The sequence below is a fragment of the Festucalex cinctus genome, chromosome 5 (assembly GCF_051991245.1).
Source record: "Festucalex cinctus isolate MCC-2025b chromosome 5, RoL_Fcin_1.0, whole genome shotgun sequence".
In the NCBI taxonomy this organism is placed as follows: domain Eukaryota; kingdom Metazoa; phylum Chordata; class Actinopteri; order Syngnathiformes; family Syngnathidae; genus Festucalex; species Festucalex cinctus.
The window spans coordinates 29,118,827-29,140,417 of NC_135415.1; the positions used below are offsets into that span (position 1 = coordinate 29,118,827).

At 38.6% G+C, this 21,591-nt stretch overlaps 3 protein-coding genes across 8 annotated transcripts; all 3 read left to right on the forward strand.

Moving 5' to 3' along the window:
• Positions 1-166: 166 nt before the first annotated feature.
• Positions 167-1,492, forward strand: LOC144019494 (immediate early response 3-interacting protein 1). The gene is made up of 3 exons (XM_077522597.1): positions 167-323; positions 1,042-1,143; positions 1,236-1,492. The coding sequence occupies exons 1-3, from the start codon at positions 233-235 to the stop codon at positions 1,289-1,291; spliced, it is 249 nt and encodes an 82-aa protein (XP_077378723.1). The 5' UTR covers positions 167-232; the 3' UTR covers positions 1,292-1,492.
• Positions 1,493-2,003: 511 nt separating this feature from the next.
• On the forward strand, positions 2,004-9,709 carry LOC144019493 (uncharacterized). Of its 4 annotated transcripts, XM_077522593.1 has the most exons (7): positions 2,004-2,395; positions 2,466-2,629; positions 3,630-3,857; positions 5,128-5,328; positions 5,423-5,580; positions 6,152-6,245; positions 8,181-9,709. In XM_077522593.1, the coding sequence occupies exons 1-6, from the start codon at positions 2,151-2,153 to the stop codon at positions 6,161-6,163; spliced, it is 1,008 nt and encodes a 335-aa protein (XP_077378719.1). In that variant the 5' UTR covers positions 2,004-2,150; the 3' UTR covers positions 6,164-6,245; positions 8,181-9,709. The 4 variants fall into 4 exon arrangements, with proteins under 4 accessions (XP_077378719.1, XP_077378720.1, XP_077378718.1 ...); XM_077522592.1 differs by lacking the exons at positions 6,152-6,245; positions 8,181-9,709 and having other exon boundaries at positions 2,006-2,395; positions 5,423-6,003; XM_077522594.1 differs by lacking the exons at positions 6,152-6,245; positions 8,181-9,709 and having other exon boundaries at positions 2,005-2,629; positions 5,423-6,003.
• A 636-nt stretch (positions 9,710-10,345) lies between these two features.
• Positions 10,346-21,174, forward strand: susd1 (sushi domain containing 1). 3 transcript variants are annotated; one of them, XM_077522590.1, is made up of 14 exons: positions 10,346-10,814; positions 10,931-11,071; positions 12,068-12,223; positions 12,332-12,484; positions 12,569-12,748; positions 15,895-16,074; positions 16,319-16,483; positions 17,045-17,139; positions 17,248-17,434; positions 18,581-18,674; positions 19,164-19,419; positions 19,497-19,536; positions 20,534-20,627; positions 20,892-21,174. In XM_077522590.1, exons 1-14 carry the CDS (start codon positions 10,760-10,762, stop codon positions 20,908-20,910), a joined length of 1,815 nt encoding a protein of 604 aa, XP_077378716.1. In that variant the 5' UTR covers positions 10,346-10,759; the 3' UTR covers positions 20,911-21,174. The 3 variants fall into 3 exon arrangements, with proteins under 3 accessions (XP_077378716.1, XP_077378715.1, XP_077378717.1); XM_077522589.1 differs by having other exon boundaries at positions 12,332-12,748; XM_077522591.1 differs by lacking the exon at positions 15,895-16,074 and having other exon boundaries at positions 12,332-12,748.
• Positions 21,175-21,591: the final 417 nt, after the last annotated feature.

The window sequence follows — 21,591 nt, forward strand, 5'->3', positions numbered from 1 at the left end:
ATTTCGTGTAGTAACTGGAGCCATCGAAGATGAGCGATATTAAACAATTGGCAATCGTATCGGTCGAAAACATGTTTAATGTATTTAATTTATCCGTATGTTTTGTAGACGCATCCACCGTGGCCCATTGTTTTTGTAACGCCAACTATTACCGAGCATGTTTTTCCCTTCCAGGCCACCATAATCTTACGTCAGAAGTAAACAGTAACTGCCAACTATCCATCGAAGTAATATGGCATTTACACTTTACTCTCTCATCCAAGCAGCAATTCTCTGCGTGAATGCCGTGGCTGTATTGCATGAAGAAAGGTTTTTGAGTCGAAGTAAGTTATGCTGACTCTACATCGCCTGTATGTAGTGAAATGTTATTTTGGCGATACTATTATGTTAGCAACCTAGCTAACGTGAAGAAGAAGCGATGCATTTCGATCAAGCAGCTGAAGCAGAATAACGAGCCAAGGTTCGTAATCGTTAAGTGTAATAGTATGAAACGCTTGGTGTAAAACTAACTAAATGATTAAATTACATACTGTATTCATGTTTTTTAAAGGACAGTTTAGCCTACTAGTAGCAAAACATATTTTGAAAATGTATTTAATGTACCATCACTCACACAACGTATATATTGTCCGTGACTGAGTAGTACAAAATGTTTATAATCTAGTCTAATAAATGGCACCCGTTTCAGAGAATGACTCACATCGGCGGATTAAGATTACACCAAATTAAGGAAATAGGGGCCGATACCGATCCCAGACAATCGAGCGACGCCCCTATAGGTTTAATGGTTATAGAATTCAAAACATTGGGGCGGTTGTTCTGATATTTTCAGAGGTTTAAGTGTACTGTAGTTAAGTAGAGCTTTCCGCGTTAATTTTGGTGACGATTGATCTCAGTTTTCTGACTGTGGCTGAAGGGGCTACAAGGTATAGGCTACGTATGTTTCAAATTTAGAGTCAGAATCCTTCAGTGATCATTGTGAAAGAACGTGTATGCTTGAATAACTTGTCCGATACGTGAATGGTGCTATAATGTGTGTAGTTGGATGGGGAGTGGACCAGGGCGTTGGAGGATTTGGTGACGAACCAGGCATCAAAGTGCAGATGATGACCCTGATTCGCTCTGTGCGTACCGTCATGAGAGGTGAGCGCCAATCACATCTTGCTAAGGTAACTTGTAGATAACTTTTTAAAGGTTGAATATCAAAAACTAGTCTATTTATACGTGTTTTTCAGTGCCTTTGATCGCAGTGAATTCCGTGTGTATCGTTTTGTTGCTGCTGTTTGGATGAAGAAAATGAACAAAGTGGAACGAACCAGACGCCTCCATCTTCACAATCTCAGGAAGCTGTGCAACTGCAAACTATTCAAGGGTGGCAATAATAGAAAATTATTGAAAAAGGGGGTCACCATAAGCCTGTGAATGTAAACTCATATGAAATGCGTTATATTCTTGTAGAACTGCTTGATAATAAAGATGTGATTTGAATCCATACGGAGTTTTTTGTTTTGTTTTTGTTTTTGTTTTTTGTTTTTTCGTTTGTGGTTTGTCCCATTGGAATTGCCGTAGGTCAGCCACCTAAAGCCAACCAACGTCTTCCCCGCACACAATATCAAAACAGGCACTGATCTGTATATATTACTAGCTAGCCCATACACGCCCGTGAAAGCCGTTGAAGCTACAGGGCGGCCATTTTACTCCTCCCATTTCGCGAGCAGACTACTGTAGAGTATAGAGTCACAGGAGTGCCAAAATTAATAAAAATAACCGTCCCGCTTTATTGAATGCCTTTGTATCTCTGTATTTGTAAATGTTGTTTTTATTTTTATTGAATGCTGTTGTATGTCTGCATTAGTAAATATTCCCATTTATTGAATGTCTTTATATTCTGCTTTTGTAAATATCTCCTTTTATTGACGATGTGTCTTTTATGGATTGCGTTTCTATTTCGTATTAATTTTGGCATTCCTGTGATTCCATACATAAATCATGCGGTTTCTACGAAGTACGGTCTCAAACGTTCTCCTTGGGAGTTAGTAATATGGCGGCCCCACGGCTTCAAAAGGCCTGTGGCCAGCGAGTAATATATACAGATCAGTGCAAATAGTAGCTACACAAGTGTCGGTTTAAGTTTTAAGTTAAATACAAAAATGAGAAACGTTCAGGGTTACATTTTGGCTTCGCTGTCTGTATGCTCTATATATTTCGTGTATGTGCACATCTACTGTTCTCATAAATTACTGAAAACAAATTCACTCTGGTGCGAGAGACTTCCAAAGTTTTCGTATCTGTTTCTCAAATATCTGACCAAAGGTCTTACTTGGAGAAAGGGCTGCTTGTACAAGCCCCGCACAAATAAGAAATGCGACGTATTTTACACGCTCTACGACTGCAGGTGAGATTCGTTTTATTGTGTATTTAGCACGATGTTTCCAAACAGGATTTGTCAGGTGACCGGTTTTCAGGATGGACAAGTTGCTTTTGAGGAGGTTTTGCAGTGCTGCGGGTTATGGTTGGGACTACCCAGACAGTGAATACAGAGACATCCCTCAGTGCTTCCCTGAGGTTCTGTGCAACACTCTTTTGCTTATGGCAATTGCTGATCACAACTTCAGGCTGAGCCCAGTTGGTAAGTTGATTTTTATTCTTACTGAATCGAGTCTGGCAGAATTGTTTTTAGACTTAAAACAATGGCAAAACGTTTGAGCATGTAATCAATGTATTACTTCGTATTATTGTTCTCAGTAGAAGGACAACAGCATAGGCTACTAGAAAATGTGACTGCCGTGAGGTGAAACATCACTGAACGCTGAAAAATTATTTGGCATCCGTGATACTCAAGATTTGAGATTCGTATTGGGCGTCGGCGTCGGTCTGGGAAAAAGTGGTATCGAGCACCCCTAGTTTTCATTGAGTCAACAGCAAAAAGCAAATAAATTCTTGCAAAAAAAAAAATAAAAATCCTTTATTTAAACATTTAAACATATTTAAACAGCGAAGAGCGAAAATATTGCCAATTTAGTTGATTTCACATAAGCTACAGCTGAAGTATAATATATGCCAGTTAAATAAAGACAATTTTAAAGTGAATTGAAAACTTCTTTAAATAATTATATTCAGGTGTTATTATAGCTTCAGCTGTGTTTAGTTGAGATTCCAACACTTTAAAAGTTGATCATTGTCCTTTAATCCTTTTCAGTGAGCCGAAGTCTCGCATTTTCACACCGCACAGTCTGTTGTTTTGTTTTGTTTGTTTTTTTCATCATGTTTTGCATATTGCTGGCATGTGGCGGAATCCTCTGTACCTCCAAAATAGTCACTTATAAGTAGACCCCAAAATGGCATTTTTATTCAACCGTTACCATTGCATGTCACAGAGAGCTGCCAATTTTCTACACTTTAATTTGAGCAACAATTTGTAAAAAATAAACAAATACATACATAAATAATACCCACTCATGCTGGACTGAAACTGAAAAAAATAAAATAAAATAAATCATTTTACCAAATTGGGACATAGAATGTTTCGTTCTACTCAAACAGCTTTTCATATGTGTTGCCATTTTTTTGATGTACTTATGATCTCCTGAATCCAATGTTTGATCATATTCTCTGAATGACTTTTCCAGGTCTGGTTTGTGTGCGCCAGAGCATTAAAACGCACCAGCCAGTTGATGAGTTGAAGAAAGGTCCCTTCTCGTTGCAAGTTCAAGTCCTCGTGTACAGAACTGTGGATGTCGGTGTGGAGGTGGACGTCTTGCTGTCTGCCACTTCCCGTTCCTCGAGTCTGGTGTGGGAGAGCTTCCTAACACTGCTGTCCAAGAACAAGAACCAACAAGCCGGCAACGGAAACGAGAGTGAGCCTCACCGTTGTTTGGGTTGCAAATCGCTTCTCCTTCAGCTTCCTCCCACATTATGAAAACGCGCATGTGAGATTCATTGAAGAATCTAAATCGGGGGTGTCCGAACTTTTTCATTCGAGGGCCACGCACAGAAAATCCGAAGGACGCAAGGGCCACGTCATGTTATGAAGAGAAATTGTGTTTAGTCCTAAAAATTGTACAAATCATTTATTTGTGCTTTTGCCTCTTTAGAAAAATGCTACAGTATATAAACCAATTTATTTGTAATATGGCAGTCGGGTTATTATAGTTTTTGAATTTTTCATTTTAGTTTTTATTTTGTTTTGAGTTTTGTTTTTTAAATGTAGTTAGTTTTAATTAGTTTTCAGGGTGGTTCTGTTAGTTTTTTTTATCAGTTTTTGTTCTTTAATAAATGCTTAGTTTTAGTTTAATTAGTTTCAGTATTAGTTTTATTTTTTTTCTTTTTAATGTGTATTTGTGTACTTGTGTGCAATATTTAAAAAACACCATGGGCTTTGGTTTGTATCAAAATAAATCTACTAAAAATCACATTTAAAGTAAAACAAATTGTAATTGTAAAAAATTGTATCAAAATAAATCTACTAAAAATCACATTTAAAGTAAAACAAATTGTAATTGTAAAAAATTGTATCAAAATAAATCTACTAAAAATCACATTTAAAGTAAAACAAATTGTAATTGTAAAAAATTGTATCAAAATAAATCTACTAAAAAATCACATTTAAAATCATCCCCAAAGGCTCATGCATTAAATTAATTACCAAAGAATAAAGTGGACATGTTTGCTATAATTATAGTTTTAGTTAGTTTTGTAAACATAAAATGTAGTTTCAGTTAGTTTTTTTTTTGTTTTTTTTAAAGCATCTTCGTTTTTATTTTATTTCGTTAACGAAATTGTTTTTATAGTTTTTTCGTTAGTTTCAGTTAACTAAAATAACCTTTAATGGCACCTGTGTTTTTCGACACCCTCCCTTCTTTCTTTCACCATCTCCAAACATTTTTCTTTTGTTTATTTTATTTGAACTGAGTCAAATGCCATTTTTAGCATATATCGCGGGCCACTAAAAAAATGGACGGCGGGCCGTAGTTTGGACACCCCTGATCTAAACGAGCATCAATATCCTGCAATGGACTGGTGTTCAGTTCAGGGTGTACCACAAATGTGAATTCTCTGTCGACTGGGGGTACGTGAGCAACCTGCTGGATTGCGTGGAATGATTTTGCATTGCAGTTGTGTTGGCAGGTCAAAAGGAGGACGCCGTGCTCCCACACGCGAAACGAGTGGATCTCGCAGTTCCGTTGAGTGGCGGCCCGCCACGTGCCTGCTCCTTCTTGGACTATTGGTTCCTCTTCCTGCCAGCCGGTCTGTTTGGCTTCAAGTTGCGGCCTGTCTCAAGTCTGTGGAAGTTGTCCGCCTGCCTGGCTGAAATAGAGAAGCACTATGGTCATTTATGAGTTTGCTTTGCATAATCTGATGCTACATTGCTAAATTGTAATGGCTTTGTAGCAATTTATTTCTGTATTTTCTGTATCGTCAGGTGTTGGCGTCATCACATCTCCACTTAACATCGTGGTCCAATTCAAGGAGTGTTTGTTGGCGCCAAGCAAAGTGACACTGTCATTTTGGAGATGCCAATCATCTAGCGAAGACGTTGGCTTCCAAATGCAGCAACACGGAGGAAGCAAGATTTACTTGGTGGGAGTGATATCAAGGACATGACTCCATTTTCTCCTACTTTCGTGTGTTATGTATCCTCGTTTGAGTCCTCTCCACTGCAGTGTTAATTTCGTCAATGAAAACTAAACAAAAATAATTTTGTCAACGCACATTGTTCACTGGACTAAATCCCTCATTAATAAATAACTGGGACCAAATCAGTATGCATTTTCGTCGACTGTGAAGACAAAACGAAAATGTACTTCACTTCATAAGAACTGGACAAAAATCCATGGACATTTTCGTGGACAAAAATGAGAGGCCTCATTCTCTGTCGAATGGAAGTCATTTCAAAATTTGATCTATTTGCAATTTTTCATGTATGTAAGAGACTTTCTTCCTTTATTATTTATTGAAACACCTTCACTGTGTCGAGCAGAAATAAATGACTTTTCACACTTGGGTTACGACATTTCCGGAAACTATTGTTTACTAGCATGAGAATGCATCACAAACATTGCGTTGTCCTTCGGGAATCAGAGGAAGGAGGGATTCTCTCAGGCAGATTAGAAGTGTGTCTTGTGTTGTAACCATGGATAAATTCTCTTAGTGGCCAGTTTGAAAGAACAGATGAACCGCAACCAATCGGAAGACCCGCTATCAAGACGACTGGATTCAACGGGGATGGGAGTCGTTCACAACATGTAAGGCAAATGATCCCTTCTTCTTGAAAACACTTTTTTTTATCATTTGATGATGGAACGTTCTCAATGTCATAATTCTTATTTGAATATATCAAACATCGCTGTATTAATGGTGTAAATGAAGGACATTTATTGTCTCATGACTGATGTGATCAGTCATCTGTTACAAATTGGAGCGTTCAGGCATTACAATGTGGGCGAGTATCGTACAGGATGAAGTCGGGGCGGGTACAGAGAATCTCAGTCAACTCGACTCGAGGCGATGAAATGCAAGATCTGCACACCGCACTCTACCTCCCGTGCCATGTGGTTTATTATATTTTTTTTGGGGGGGGGGCTACAATAACCGCTAGCAAGGACTTGTTAAGGGCAAAGGTAAGGCATTGCAAGGCTTAGGTTATATTTTTGCTATTCATAAAATTGTTTCACTGTTCTTTAAACTAGATTTCACAAGAGCAACATTTCCTAATTTAATTTGTCTAAAAAGTAATAAATAAATAAAGTTTGTTATGTTGGTAATTTATTGTGTGGCGTGTAATTGTATGTTTCAGAAATTAATTTTTTTTTTTTTTTAAATCAAGATGGTAATTTCTAAAAAAAAAAAAAAAAAAACAACGTATAAATTGCTAGACAGTATTAAGAGGACACTGGTAAATAGAAGATTTCATGCCTTGCGTTCATACATAAAACAAAATCTTACTTACTATATTCAAACTAATATGCTTCAAATGCTTTGGAATAATTTTTATTTTTCAGCTATTGTGCCATTTATTTATTTTTTTAATTTCTGAGCCATAACCAGTCAAGACAGAGATGAGCAAGCTTTAACACGTATGCTTGTTATCATTTATTCATAAGAGTCCTGATTCTGTCATGCTTATGAATCAGTCAAGTGAAAGAAGGTCAGTGTGCGTCGCGCTCTGTCACAGAATGTTGTACTTTTCGTGTGCACGATGGAAAATGGTCTTGGGTCAAATATGAAGCTCAAAACATAATGTTTGCCCCATTAATGACTATGATTTTATTTTTTTTAAATATTGTATCACTTAGCCTGTGTAATAATCTATGGAGGACCAGAACTTCCAAAATTCAAAATAAATAAATGACTAAATAAATAAATAAATGACTAAAAGTGAACATAAAAATGGATATATAAAAAAATATAATTCGAAAATTATATCCAGAAAATAAATATAAATGGAAATAAAAAGAGCAATTTTTTTTCATAAATAAATAAATGTGTATTTAATTATTGAATTATATTTTTTATTTCTGTTTTTATTTTCACTTTTCAGTCATTTATTTATTCATTTATTTATTGATTTATTTAGCCCTGCGATTGGCTGGCAACCAGTTCGGGGTGTGCCCCGCCTACTGCCCGAAGCCGGCTTGCATAGGCTCCAGCACCCCTGCGACCCTTGTGAGGAGCAAGCGGTTAAGAAAATATGGATGGATGGATTTATTTAGTCATTTATTTATTTTGAATTTTTGGCAGGTTTGGGCCGTACTGCCAAGTCGAAATGTTATTCAAATGAGGGGGCGGTCCTAAGCGTGTCATGGGTTGGACTCCGCCGTTGCAAACTGCCCGTGATTGGTCGAGCGAGCAGCTCGGCCAACCAGGAAGTCTCGCCGGCTTGCAATGGACGACGATCGTGTCCACCGTCACGTCAACTTGCGACTTGAGTTGCTAGTTAGTTTTCAGACTGGATTCGGTTTTCAAATTTCCCGCCCCCTCTTTTGTGGATGTTACGTCAAGCGCACATTGTGTACAGGAGAAGGGAGCGTTCATTTCAATTTCTTGTGTTGAGCAGCTTGAACAATGACAAATCAAATCTCAAAATATTCAACAGCTACACAAAAATAAACGTTTTGTTTTGAAAATGCCATTTAAAGAGTTAATAACTTACTTTTACTTATTTTTCTGACCTTTTGCAGCGTGAACAAGAAAAGAAATAAAGTACATGAAGACACAAGGAAAGGGGGAGTCTCCCAGCAACGCCCTCTCTTCGCCAGCAGGGTGCAGCAGTGTGCAAGTGTACCATGACGACCGAAAGGTGGCTTTTACGACGCACTCTGCAGATGGCCACGCCAAAGACGACGGCTCTCACAGCATGAGGGAGCAGGTCACAAACGGCGACAATACATCAAGCATCAGCACTGAGCAAAAGTTCAGCACGAGGGTCGCCGGCTCTCCAAGGATCTCCATGTGGACTGTGGACTATTCGGGGCCAGAGGACAACTCCACAGACCCACCAGAGACCTTGACAGAGACTTCCACTATGAACTTTGTCGACGGGCGCACCTTGGAGGAACACGGGGACGATTACAGTCTCCATGAGGTGACAACGGTTTACCTCAAGGACTTTGTGCTGATCGATGACGACGATGACGGGGACATGTCCCTGAGGGAGAAAACGGTGGATAACTTGACTGTCATGGATGGGAAAGCCGCGGACCTGGTGTGCGGGAGACTGGTGAACACTTCCAGTGTCTCGGCATCCCGATGGAAGGGTGAATCGTCGCCTCCCGAAGATGCGCTTCGCGGGAATGAGCCGTCACGTGGAAATCATCACTGCTGCACTTGCGCCATCCTATGACCCTCAGGAGGTGCACTGTGAAGTTAACCTGAGTGCCTTGCTTCTTACTGTAAGCACTCTGGGAAAAAAAATTTGATCTGGAAATCAGGACAAATGACAGGCCCAATTTTGGTATGCATAAAATTTTAACACATTCACTGCCAGCCCAGCAAAAATGCATTATTTGACGTGTTTTTCCGTCAATGGCAGTCAATGAGTTAATAAAAACGCGACCTTTGTTCTAACCACAAGGAAAATGATACAAAAAAAAAAAACGTTTGCATTGTTGTAGATTTTGCAGAAAAATGTTCACATTTGTAAACCTTACGTTTTTACATATTTGATACTTTGAAATTGTATGTTTATGTGATAGCACAGTGACATGGACGTTAACTAGGCGATATTTCTTGCTTATGACTGAGCATGCGCAGAATGGACTAACATGCGAGGAATATGTTCTAAGTGGTCATAAGTTCATGCTTGGATGGACAACCAATATGGTCGTTTAAATTGGAGGACATGCTGGCAACGCCAAAAAAAAAAGTTAACCTTGAATCTGTACAGCACAATTCCTGCTTTGTCTTCCACTCTTCACATTTAGCTAAACAGTTACATGAAATACAGAAAATGCACGTCTTCTTGTGATATCATGCAACATATGGCTTCACTTCATAATCATTTAAGAATTGTTGTATGCTATACTGCACAGGTGTCAAAACTGGGGGCCCGGGGGCCAAATCCAGCCCGCCATATCACTTCATGGGTCAACTTCATGTTTCTTGTTGAAATACCAAAATTGCTGATTTGTTTTCAGTTTTAATAGCATTGCGATATTGCAGGTATTTTTGTTACAATCCCACTTTCAAAATAAATTGAAAACAAATCAAAACAAAACGTTTTTGTTTTGACTGGATTCTGAGTTGTGGATTCTTGATGCACAAGTAACAGCAGTTCAACTCTGAGACTCTTTTGGATGACAGAGCCTATCAAGTTAAGTTAGTACAGTGAAATAACAATACAATATATAATAATACACATATAAGTTAGACTCTGTAAGACTACAAAGTATTCTCATATGATGGGAGTGTTGACATTTTTGATGCTTCCCAGTCCCGCCCTTGACGCATTCCCTCCCGCCAAGTGTTGGCGCTGCAGGCGGGCTATCTTTGACCGAGGCTTCTCTGTGACAAGCCCGAAGAGGTTAACTTCACAGCAGAGACATGGTTGATTTGTAAAACATGTACTCCTTGGTGTTCGGTGGTTATTTATATATTGGTATAAAGTTGTGTTGGTTGGGGGCCTAATCAGTCCTGAGCAGGCGGCACTGGTGGGGGGCAAATAGCTTAATGGTTTGAGTGACAGACACCAGTTAGGAAAACTCAACTGAATGAGGCGATAACAGTCCATGCCGCTTATCTCCCCTTCCCACTGCACATCAATGGACCCTCTTCCCTCCCCTTGAACCCCCCCCCTGTCATCATGACAAACCCCACGCACACAGTTGTCTGCGGTTATCCTTGAGTTGCAAGTCGAAAGGCTATCAGGTAAACAGCACAAAATTATTCTTTCATCCATATAGCTTCCCTTTTGCATTATTAACCTTTATTTTTTGATCACCATGTTCATGTTCTAAATTTCCCACTCGGGCAGCAGTTATTTCCTTATCGTGTGCGCACGATGGCTTGTTGTATCAGATGTGAAGTGTAACTGAATGTGTGTCAGCATGTCATATCAGATGAAACCACAAAACCAGCAGTAAAAAAAAAAAAAAACACCGCCGGCAATTTTTAAATGTTCCCAGCTTTATCGCACTTCTGCAAGTGTCCTTAGTTTGCCGTCAATACGAAGGTTCAAAATGAAAGAAGAAGTGGGAATGAGGAGGAGGATGACTTTCTCATGAAACGAAGATGACAAGGAGACATTAATGAAGCGGGAAAAATGGATGAGAGAAGCACGACCGTGTTTATGATTCTTCTTTTTTGTGTGGCTTCGGGTGAGTATATGAACACAAAACGGCTCTTTGGGAGCATTTGCGCGGTGTTCCACATACAAAGTCGTCCAATCTGTTCAAGTGAGAGTGTGACTGATGGATGTTCTTCTCCCCGTCAGTGGCGCCGGCTGCCGCAAACACGCTGGACGTGTGCGCTAGTTGCCACGTTAACGCCACATGCGACGACAAACGTGACAACTCTGGAAAGGTTTGCAACTGCAAGTACGGTTTTGTTGGGAACGGAAGGACCTTTTGTCAAGGTAGGAAAGATATCGCGCATCATGATAATTCACATTTTCTTATAGATTTAAGCTTTTGCACCGCCACGCTCAAAGATTTCTATATTGACTGATGCAAATTGAAATGATGTTGAATTTTGAGAACATTTTTCTGTATTTACATATTTGTGTTTCACAAGCAAATAGCAAAAAATAAGACTGTGGAAACAGGTCAATTATGACATTTTTAAAAATTATTTGCAATTCAAGTTTCACAGATTTATGCATATAAACTGATAAACTAAAAATTACATACGTTCATATTGTTTGCCAGTTTTACATGAATTTTTGACTTAGTTAAACATATATTGGTGTTAAGGTGATTTAACATATCTACGCCATATTTCAAAATATATCATTGTAATAAAAAAAAAAAAGATCACAAGTGGAAATTATGAGATCAAATTATTAAGTTTCATGAATTAAAGTAAATTGTGTTCCTCAGAGATTACACAATGAAAAAATTGGGATTGATATTTACTTGAAAACAATTAGTCAAGATTCTTCACATCAGAAATTCTAGTTAAACTCCTTGTAAAATTTACTTAGAATTTCTGAGTGCATCAGCTTTTACTCGGCCTTTTTCAAGTAAATATCACTCACAATTTTTATAGTGTGGAAATAATAAGTATTAGTCTTCATTATTAAGGCTGGACGTGGTGTAGATACCGACAAGTTCATCCCCCCAGTCTCAAGACATTATTGCAAGTTTCGAAAGACCTACAATGAGTTTTTCTAAAACATTCTCACAGTTTGAGCTACTGAAAACCACAAAATGAATGAATGAACGTACTAGTGGAGTGACAGACAGAAGGATGAATTAATCATTGAATGAATGTTTTGTTTTGACCATGTGATAGTTCGCAGTCAAATCAAACAAACCCAAGCAGTCAAGCCATCTAAAATAAATAAATAAATAAACAAAAACATACTCATTTATGTTTGTAATTGATACTGATGTGGTTTCATTGCATGTAGATAAAGATGAGTGTCAGATAGGAGCCACTAAGATCTGCGGGCAGCACACGAAATGCCACAATACGTTCGGCAGCTACTACTGCACATGTCTGTCTGGATACGTGGCTTCCAATAACATGGCAGTCTTCATTCCAAATGATGGAACCCACTGCCAGGGTGAGTTCACGAACAGAAAACCGTCAAGTCAATCTACCCGAGGTTCAACGTTTTCATCTATGTTAAATCATGCCATTCTAGTAAATATGCTTCCTATTGGCTATGCAGACATAGACGAGTGCAGCGTGGAGGGCATTTGTGGGGAAGGAGGTCAGTGCAGGAACCAGGACGGCAGTTTTGACTGCAGCTGTCAGCTGGGATACCGAGTCCGCAACGGGACAGAACCTTTCCACCCTCACAAAGACGAGGCTTTGTGTCAAGGTCAAATTGCATGTTCCTATAACTTGTTCCGGTTGGTGTCAAGTGTGCTCTTGAAACTATTTCTCATGACATCTCCCAACTCAGCGGTGGACTGTGGCCAGCCAACACTGCAGGAGGACACGGTGCTGCTGTCAGCGACAGGGACAGCGTTTGGCAGCGTGGCCACATTTGAGTGTGCCGATGGCTTTGTGCGGAGGAGTGGATCCAGCAACTCGCTGTGCGGGGCTGACGGACTGTGGCGCGGGCTCAGCGTGATCTGCGAAGGTAACGAAACGTGGGGAAGACTCAACCCTCTCCACCCTGCTGCTCATACCAGCATTTGTGTCATCATCAATTTCCTATTCAGCGGTTCAAGTTGTTAACTCGATGAAATGCTTTGATTGACTGTTGCTCTCCTCCCACCTTCCCACACTCACACACGCTATGGAATAAGAGTTCAACGGTGGGCACTGAGGTGCTGTACCAATGTAACTTGGGCTACTGGATCACAACAAAGGACAAAGCAAAGTCTTCACATGTACCACACTCGCACTTTTTGTAGTTTTTCTCCTGACTCTAAAGCGAGACATAATCGTTTCGGTCTCACTTATCAAAGAGTGCGTCGGGAAGTGGATGTACGCACATAATAAAAGGACAAATGTAAAAAAAATAAAAATAAATAAAAAATAAATAAATAAAGACAACTTCACGAACGTAGTTAGCCCTGGAGGTGCACCGAGTGTCCAATCCGACCGTCGCTTACCTTCCACAGCTGGAAAAAAAAATAAAAAATAGTCGCTTGTCACCTTCTCTACCATGATTTACTAGCTTTTAATTATCTTAACTATTTATTTAAAAAGCTTCTCCCGCTAGCTGCTCTTGTTAGCCACTCCGGCCTGTGGCTCCGACTAACTCCCGCTAGCCGCTCTTGTTAGCTGCTCTGGCTAAATCTGTCTCGCTCGGCCTTTTGGCTGCCAAGTTGCCGTCGCTTGCCGAGGTGGTCGGCTTGCAAAATATGGTCTCTCTGACCATAAGTGCGTGTGTTTTGGCTGCATTCTATAGCGACATCTTGTGGTCACTTATTACATACCGTGGCTAAGTGTACAACTTCCTTGGAGGCCATTGGTAAGTTGTTGTTGTTGTTTTTTTAAATTGCTTTTGTGCCATGCCATATGGTGGCTTCTTGGTGCCGAGGACTTGTTGAAGTGATTTATCATTGAAATGGCTTTCATTGATTGCCTCTCACCTAGTCAGTCTGAACAAGCACAGGCTCAAAAGTAGCGCCACAACTCTAATGAGAACAAGTGGATTAAAGTGGATGGATCCATAGATATGACAAGATGAGGATGTATAAGATTTTTTTTTAGATCTATTTTGTCGTATGTTATGTGTACAGTATTATGGCTTCAAAGTAACCGTGTAACTTCCTGAATCTTTCAAGAGATATCATGTGGAAAACCCCACACAGTGCCACACACTGGACACATGTGGAATGGCAGTTCCACTCCTGGCAGCATGCTAAACTACTATTGCAAACGAGGATTTAATCACAGCGAGGGCAGTGCCATATCATTGTGCACACCAAATGGTACCTGGACAAAGCCAAACATTTCATGTCAAGGTAATGGCAGAGATTTACGGCGGTTGCTCTTCAACTCTGCTATTCGGCGCACAGAAATGATGTCACACTCAAGTAACATGATTGTTCATCTCTGTAGAAGTTGACTGTGGCTCTCCTCCTGACATCTCACATTCACTCCTGATATGGGATCACATCTCCACTGTGGGCTCTCAGGTTGCTTATCAGTGTCAATCTGGATATTACAGTGTTGGAGAAACTGATAAAACAGTGTGCACTGACAGTGGAAAATGGGACAAGCCCTCTCTACGCTGCCAAGGTGATAATTAGATAATAATTAAGACACGATTCGCTGTCAGTTTCGGCTTCACTGCTGACATGTAATTATTTGCCATCTTTTTTTTTTTTTAATAGAAATAAAATGTCAGGAGCCTGTTTTGAAACCTCACACTAAAAGGCTGTGGGATGGCACGTCACATGTTGGCAGCGTGGCTTTTTACGAATGCGATGAAGGATATGACACAAGGAGTGTGAGGAACTTCTCATTATGTGGACAGAATGGACTGTGGGAGGAAATTGATCTTTGGTGTGAAGGTGCAACGTTTACAGATTCGAACAGGACATATTTGTTCAATTTATATACACGTTTGTTTATTCGAGTGGAGTTTTGCAAATTATGATGATTGTACTTGTAGAACAGGGGTGTCCAAACTACGGCCCCGGGGGCCATTTGCGGCCCGCCGTCCATTTTTCAGTGGTCCGCGACATATGCTAAAAATGGCATTTGACTCAGTTCAAATAAAATGAAAACAAAAAATGTTTGGAGATGGTGAAAGAAAGAAGGGAGGGTGTCGAAAAACACAGGTGCCATTAAAGGTTATTTTAGTTAACTGAAACTAACAAAAAAAGTAAAATTCAAAAAACTATTTTGTTAACGAAATAAAATAAAAACGAAGATGCTTTTGAAAAACTTTACAAAACTAACTAAAACTAACTATAATTATAGCAAACATGTCCTTTGTTTTAGTCTTTGGTAATTAATTTAATGCATGAGCCTTTGGGGATGATTTTAAATGTGATTTTTAGTAGATTTATTTTGATACAATTTTTTTACAATTGCATTTTTTACAATTACATTTTTTTTTATTTTAAATGTGATTTTTAGTAGATATATTTTGATACAATTTTTACAATTACATTTTTTTATTTTAAATGTGATTTTTAGTAGATTTATTTTGATACAATTCTTTTACAATTACATTTTTTACAAGTGCAATTTTTTTATTTTAAATGTGATTTTTAGTAGATTTATTTTGATACAAAGCAAAGCTCATGGTGTTTTTGAAATATTGCGCACAAGTAATACACATAAAAAAACTAAAACTAATACTGAAACTAATTAAACTAAAACTAAGCATTTATTAAAGAACTAAAACTACTTAAAAAAAAAAAAAACCTAACAGAACCACTCTGAAAACTAATTAAAACTAACTACATAAAAAAAAAAACTCAAAACAAAATAAAAACTAAAATGACAAATTCCATAACTATAATAACTCTACTGCCATATTACAAATAAATTGGTTTATACACTGTAGAATTTTTCTAAATATGCAAAAGCACAAATAAATTTGTACAATTTTTAGGACTAAACACAATTTCTCTTAATAACATTATGTGGCCCTTGCGTCCTCCCGATTTTCTGTATGTGGCCCTCAAATGAAAAAGTTTGGACACCCCTGTTTGTAGAATGTCTGCAGGAAATACTGTTTTATGTCCGTGACGTTTCTCAAGTCATGAAGGTGGAAGCCTGTTGCTTGATATTGCTTTTTGTCTTGATGTCTGTGTGCAGAAAAAACATGTGGCCCCCCACAAACCCTCCCCCATACTAACCTCCTGTGGGACCGCTCCACTCGTCCTGGCAGTGTTGTGCTGTATGAGTGTATGGATGGATATTACCAGGAGAGTGGAGATAATGTTTCCACTTGTCTAACATCGGGCAAGTGGGCACACGTATCAATAAATTGCAAAGGTATAACAATTAAGTTGAGTTAAACAGACTGAAGTAACCATAGAATTAAAAAAAAAAATGTAGGTAAATAATTCAGTGAAAGTGGTCTGTGTGTACTTATCTGAACAATATTTCACACTAAAGTTTTTTTTTTTCAGCTGGAAACAAATCTGACAAAACAATATGTTTTTGTTGCAGATATCTACTTGTTTGCAAACAAAACAAATCCACGTTGTTGTTGTTTTTTTTCCCATTGTTTTCCCAGCAAAATGTGGGCCGATCCCCTTCCTGGCCCATTCAGAGGTTTTATGGCGTAACAGAAGTGCCGTGATCCATCGCTGTGTGAATGGCTATCATAGCTGGAGGGGCAGCAATGTCTCCGTTTGCAGCAGCTCCGGTGTGTGGCAGACAGCTACGCTCAAATGTATAGGTGAGCCATTTCCCGTAAAGGTCTGGCAGGTGACTTACTGTATGGAAAAGTTCAACAAATGATTGCACTAGGGGTGGGAGAAATTAAAAAAAAAAAAAAAAAAAATCGATATCGCAATATATTGTTGCGCTCTCTGTTGCAATAAATTATCGATACACTAGGTGGTAGATATCGATGTAATGTATCCATTTGTGCAGTGTTATGTTATAAATGTTTATGCACTTTAATCTGTCTCACTTTACATTGTTTACAGTTATAAGGCTAAGAGGCAGTGAGGCACTACGTTTCTTTGTACATTGTACAAAGTTTTGGCATTGAATAAATGCATAATTAGACATTTTTAGGCTTTTTCAGTCACCTATCGTGATATATTGCTATTTTTCTTTTTTACAATATATCAAAAATCCCAGATATCATGTATCGTGATATTATCGAGCCAAATATTGTCACAGTATCGAATTGTGGTCTACCCGTATCGTCCCACCCCTAGATTGCACTTATGTTACATGTGTTAGTCACATGTGAGGTAAAACTTGTCTTTGTTCTCATATTGCTTCAAAGAAATCAAGCCGCCCATCAATCGTCTACTTGTTTCCAATGAGAATTGTTTGCAGTGGAGCGCAGAGAAGTATGAAGAGGAAACAGAAACGTACAAGGTAATACAAAACACTTCTGCTCATCTACAGTAGCTATCTAAAGATAAATGTGAGCATCTGAACACTAGTTTTGCCAAAAACAAGTGAATTGTAACCTTTAAATCGTAGGTGATCTACAGCGGATCCAGAGACTACGAGCGGAGCTTTTCTGATAAAAGGAAGCAGTTTCTGAGATCTAAGACAGACTGGCTGGAGGTCTGTCTCAACCTGCTTCCAGCCACAAACTACAGCATCGCTATAACTGCTTTGTCTGCTGGATTCACAGCCGCCATCACTATTAACACCAGTTTGACAGGTATTGCTGACCGAATTCGCATAAAGAAGCCTTTTGAAGGGCCCCAACCCCACCTATAACTCATGCCCATTCAGTTAGTCAACTAGCAGCAAGGAAAATTAGGGTATTCACTAGGGCTGCCAAGATAAGTCGACGACTAGTCAGTTTTACATAATATTGATCAGCCTTGTATTTGTTGTTTTTTTCCAAAACTGCCTCAACCGTTTGACTGCCTGCCGCCCGTCCTCCTGCCTGCTCTTACTAGACGCACATGCGCAGTAGCATTAATCCGGGTCAGACGTGACGTCAGCTCCAGCTGTACACAGTATGCTCTCATGGCTAACCGACATCGGACTTCGAAAGTTTGGGAACAGTTCTACAAAAACGCTAAAGCGAATAATGTCCAATGTAAAAATATGCAAGACAGACCTTTCCTCTCACGGAAGTTGAGACGGAAGCACGTTTTGTCGAATCCTTCTGACGGCGAGGGACAGTCATCTCAGCCACTGTTAAGTTATTTGGATGGTTAGCGTAGCTAACGTGCTAACGCGGACGTTAACGGAGACGCTTTCAGTATTTAGCACATACTGTGTGATAAAAACGTGCAACGTTGTTACAGCTGTTAAGTCCTCTTCTCCTGCCCACCACGGACCTCCTAACCGATGGTATGGAGACTGAGCAGGCAGACCCTCGTTTTCGTTGTTTCACACAAACTTCTTTTTTTAGCACTCCTCAACGACAGACACAAGCTCTTCCGCTCTCCTTCTCTTTCCTAAACAACACCGCCCTCCTGCGCCAAAGTGCGGCACTACAACACTTAAAGGGCCAGGCTTGGCCTGTAACAGCGATTTTATGGCTGAATAGTAAATGTGGCAACGATGTTACAGTGCTAAAAGACTCCCTTCCACTTCATTGGAGAGCTTTATTATGAAGTCATCAATGTGCATGCCTCAAAAGTATTTTTTATATTGTTTACATGTTTGTTGTATTCATATTATTAATTGCTATTTAGTTGTAGTTTTATTTTAAAATGGACTCAACGAATCGGATCGAAAAAAGACTTATTATTTATTATTATTATTATCATTATTATTATTATTATTATTATTATTATTATTATTATTATTATTATTATTATTATTATTATTATTATTATTCGTTTGACAGCACCTGCAGTACCAGATGTCCACTACAGAGAATATGATACTCCTGTTCCAATTCTGACGCTTCACAGATCACCCAGTACTCTTGACCCAATAAGGTAAAAAAAAACAAAAAAACAAAAAAAACAGCAGACCGACCGCAGAGGTGTACATGGTTGCCTTACGGGAAACGTAATATGAACTTCAGCAGGATATTTTGGATCAACTAACAGCGAAAACATTTTCAATGCAATTTTAAATGCAAATCATGATGTGTGCGACAAAACATCACGACAATGTTGACCCCAACATTATGGCCATTTGCACACTCTCATAAGTGCAGGATTTTACATTTTTGCTAAAGATAATATTGTCCAATTTTGAATGAGGCATCATTTGGTGTTGAACACATCATAATGAGAACAGTTTCTAATATTTTGATTAGCTCACCAATGCTACATGAGATTGCACACTACACACTCAATAATTAACATATTGTTTTTTTAGATCTCATGAGATTATAAAAATGGTCATATTGTATCTGGTAAATGTATCGATTTTAAATATTGCAATGCAATACTGTTATTTTCATTCTTTTCATTTGACAGTTTTTACCAAGTGTTCGTCCTTCCTATCGAAGGAATGATGCTGTTTGAATGTTCCTCTCCTACGAACGGAGAACCTTCCGGCAAAAGTAGTTCCTCACAGGGACACGTTGCAGCTCAGATGAGCAGTAGCCATGTTGGAAAAGAATTTCATTTCACAGTGGGAGATGGTCACTTTTACGGAGGCTTTTTCAATGCGCCTCTCGAGAAAGGCAGAAACTATTACGTCATCTTGCGTGCCGTCAGTCACTGGAAAAAGGTGAGTCCAACTGTGAGGACAAAATGGAAAGATGGTGACTCAGGGACTCCAAAAATATTTTCTCTTCCGTCTTATAGGATTCAAAAAGCTCCTGTGTCCTGTGGGCTAAAGTAACAGGTAGTTTCTTGGAATCAAAATTCTGTTGATGATGTGTGAGCACACCATTTCATTTGACACCATTTTTTTTTTAAAGTAAATTATACCCCCCTCCAGGATTTACTGGATTTGGACGTATTTTGCAAAGCCCACAGAATATTGTGTTCTATTGCTATAAAAACCTATCAAAAGTAAGATTAAAGTCTCTTCTTTTAATAGGAAAGAAAAGTATGTTTCTATCTGTTTCCGTTTTGCAGCAATTAGCATTAGAATTTAGCTTTTAAGTTTCATCATTATTCACAAATCTATAATTGTGAGTAATTGAGCTTTTTTTTTTTGTCTACATGGCCCTGGTTGCTCTCCTTTGCTCTGCTGCCACCTGCTGGCCATTTGTGTAATAACTACCATTTCTGCAACCATTCTTTGCAGTTGAGAGGCTGCATTAAAGCCTTCTGTATGCTCTAGCATAAAAACAACAACAACAACAAAAAATGTATAAATATGTCTTTGGGACACTTAAAACATAAAAAACAAAACAAAAACGTATTTATAAGTTTATGGGAGCAAATGAGTTAATAATCCACGATTGCTATTAGCAGTTGTTAGTTTTTTAAGTAGAGCTGTCAAGCGATTATTTTTTTTAATCAGATTAATCACATCTTAGAATTTTGATTAATCATGATTAATCACTGACTTTTTTTCCCCCCAACATTTTTTGCCCGCTAAATTTGAAGCGCACCTGTTATGTGTTAATTTTTTCGACATTTAATGTTATGAGGACGTCTTCAAAAATTTATATCCACTGCACACGCTCATCCTGCTTTTTTGTAATCAATTAATTATTTGCATAATTTAAAATGGGGGGAAAAAATGACCTACTGCATATGCAAACATTTATGAAATGCTTTACTTTAATGCATGTTGTTATGTTTATTGCTCAAACTCCAACAGCTACCTTTAACGTAATGATCCGCTGTCGGCTGAGAATGTTCCATTTTTTTTAATTTTTTTTTTATAGGCACGTCCTATATTGTGAAGATTTCCTCATTGAGTGCTGCTGTCTCACTAGGACTCGTCGCTCTAGCAGTTTTGCTTGGATGCACTTACACCGGGTAAGGATGGTGCACGTGAAAGATGTTTACCCAGTAACAGTCTTCCGTTACGAAAGCAATTCTAAAATTATAACGTGTGCGCGTGTGTTTTCATTTATTTTATGGTGTACTGTGTTTGTGGTTCTGATATTGACTGAACTGAAACCACAAACTATATGGTAGTTTTCTTTTTGTTCCTGTTGGTTTTGCAGGAGTTTTGTATGTATTTGTGTATGTAGCCTACTCGACCTTATCTTAATCGATCTTTGCTTAATTCTTTTCCAGGTTTTTCAAGAAAAAATGAATGTCATTTTGTAAATACTTCAGTAAATGTTGGCCATTGTTGAATGTTGAATATAATGACATATTTGTCATTCACTTGTTGTAACTAATTGCCCTGATGTTCTTTTTCATCCATGTTCACATTTAATGGATAGTTAGGATGGACTTCAACTCCTATTAATTGTCTACCCCCTCTTAGAATTCCACCTCTCCTGTAATTCTTCAATCTGTATATTTATCAAGAAATCTGATATTCAATACAGAATAAAACCAGCGCGAAAATGTTTTTTCGCATTGTGCATTGCCTCACTGTACTTTAGTTCTTTCTACCCTGTCACATGCAAGGTCAAATAGGTAGGAAGCAAAAAAAAAAAAAAAAAGTGGCAGTGACCCTTGGACTTAGGTCAGGTGGAATCTGCTGCCCCCCTCAGGTCACGTGTGGATTTCAACACTCTTGAAGGAAATTCAATTGCGGAGTTCCCAGTTCGACGGCAGTTCAGTGGTCATTTTTTGTAATAAAATCTTAGTGTTTATGTTTATATATATATATATATATATATATATATATATATATATATATATAGCCCTGTGATTGGCTGGCAACCAGTCCAGGGTGTACCTGGGAAAAAAAAAAAAAAAAAGTCATAAGTTCCAAGAATAAACTGTAAGAGGACTTACTGCATTCTTGCATAGAGTGGAGGTG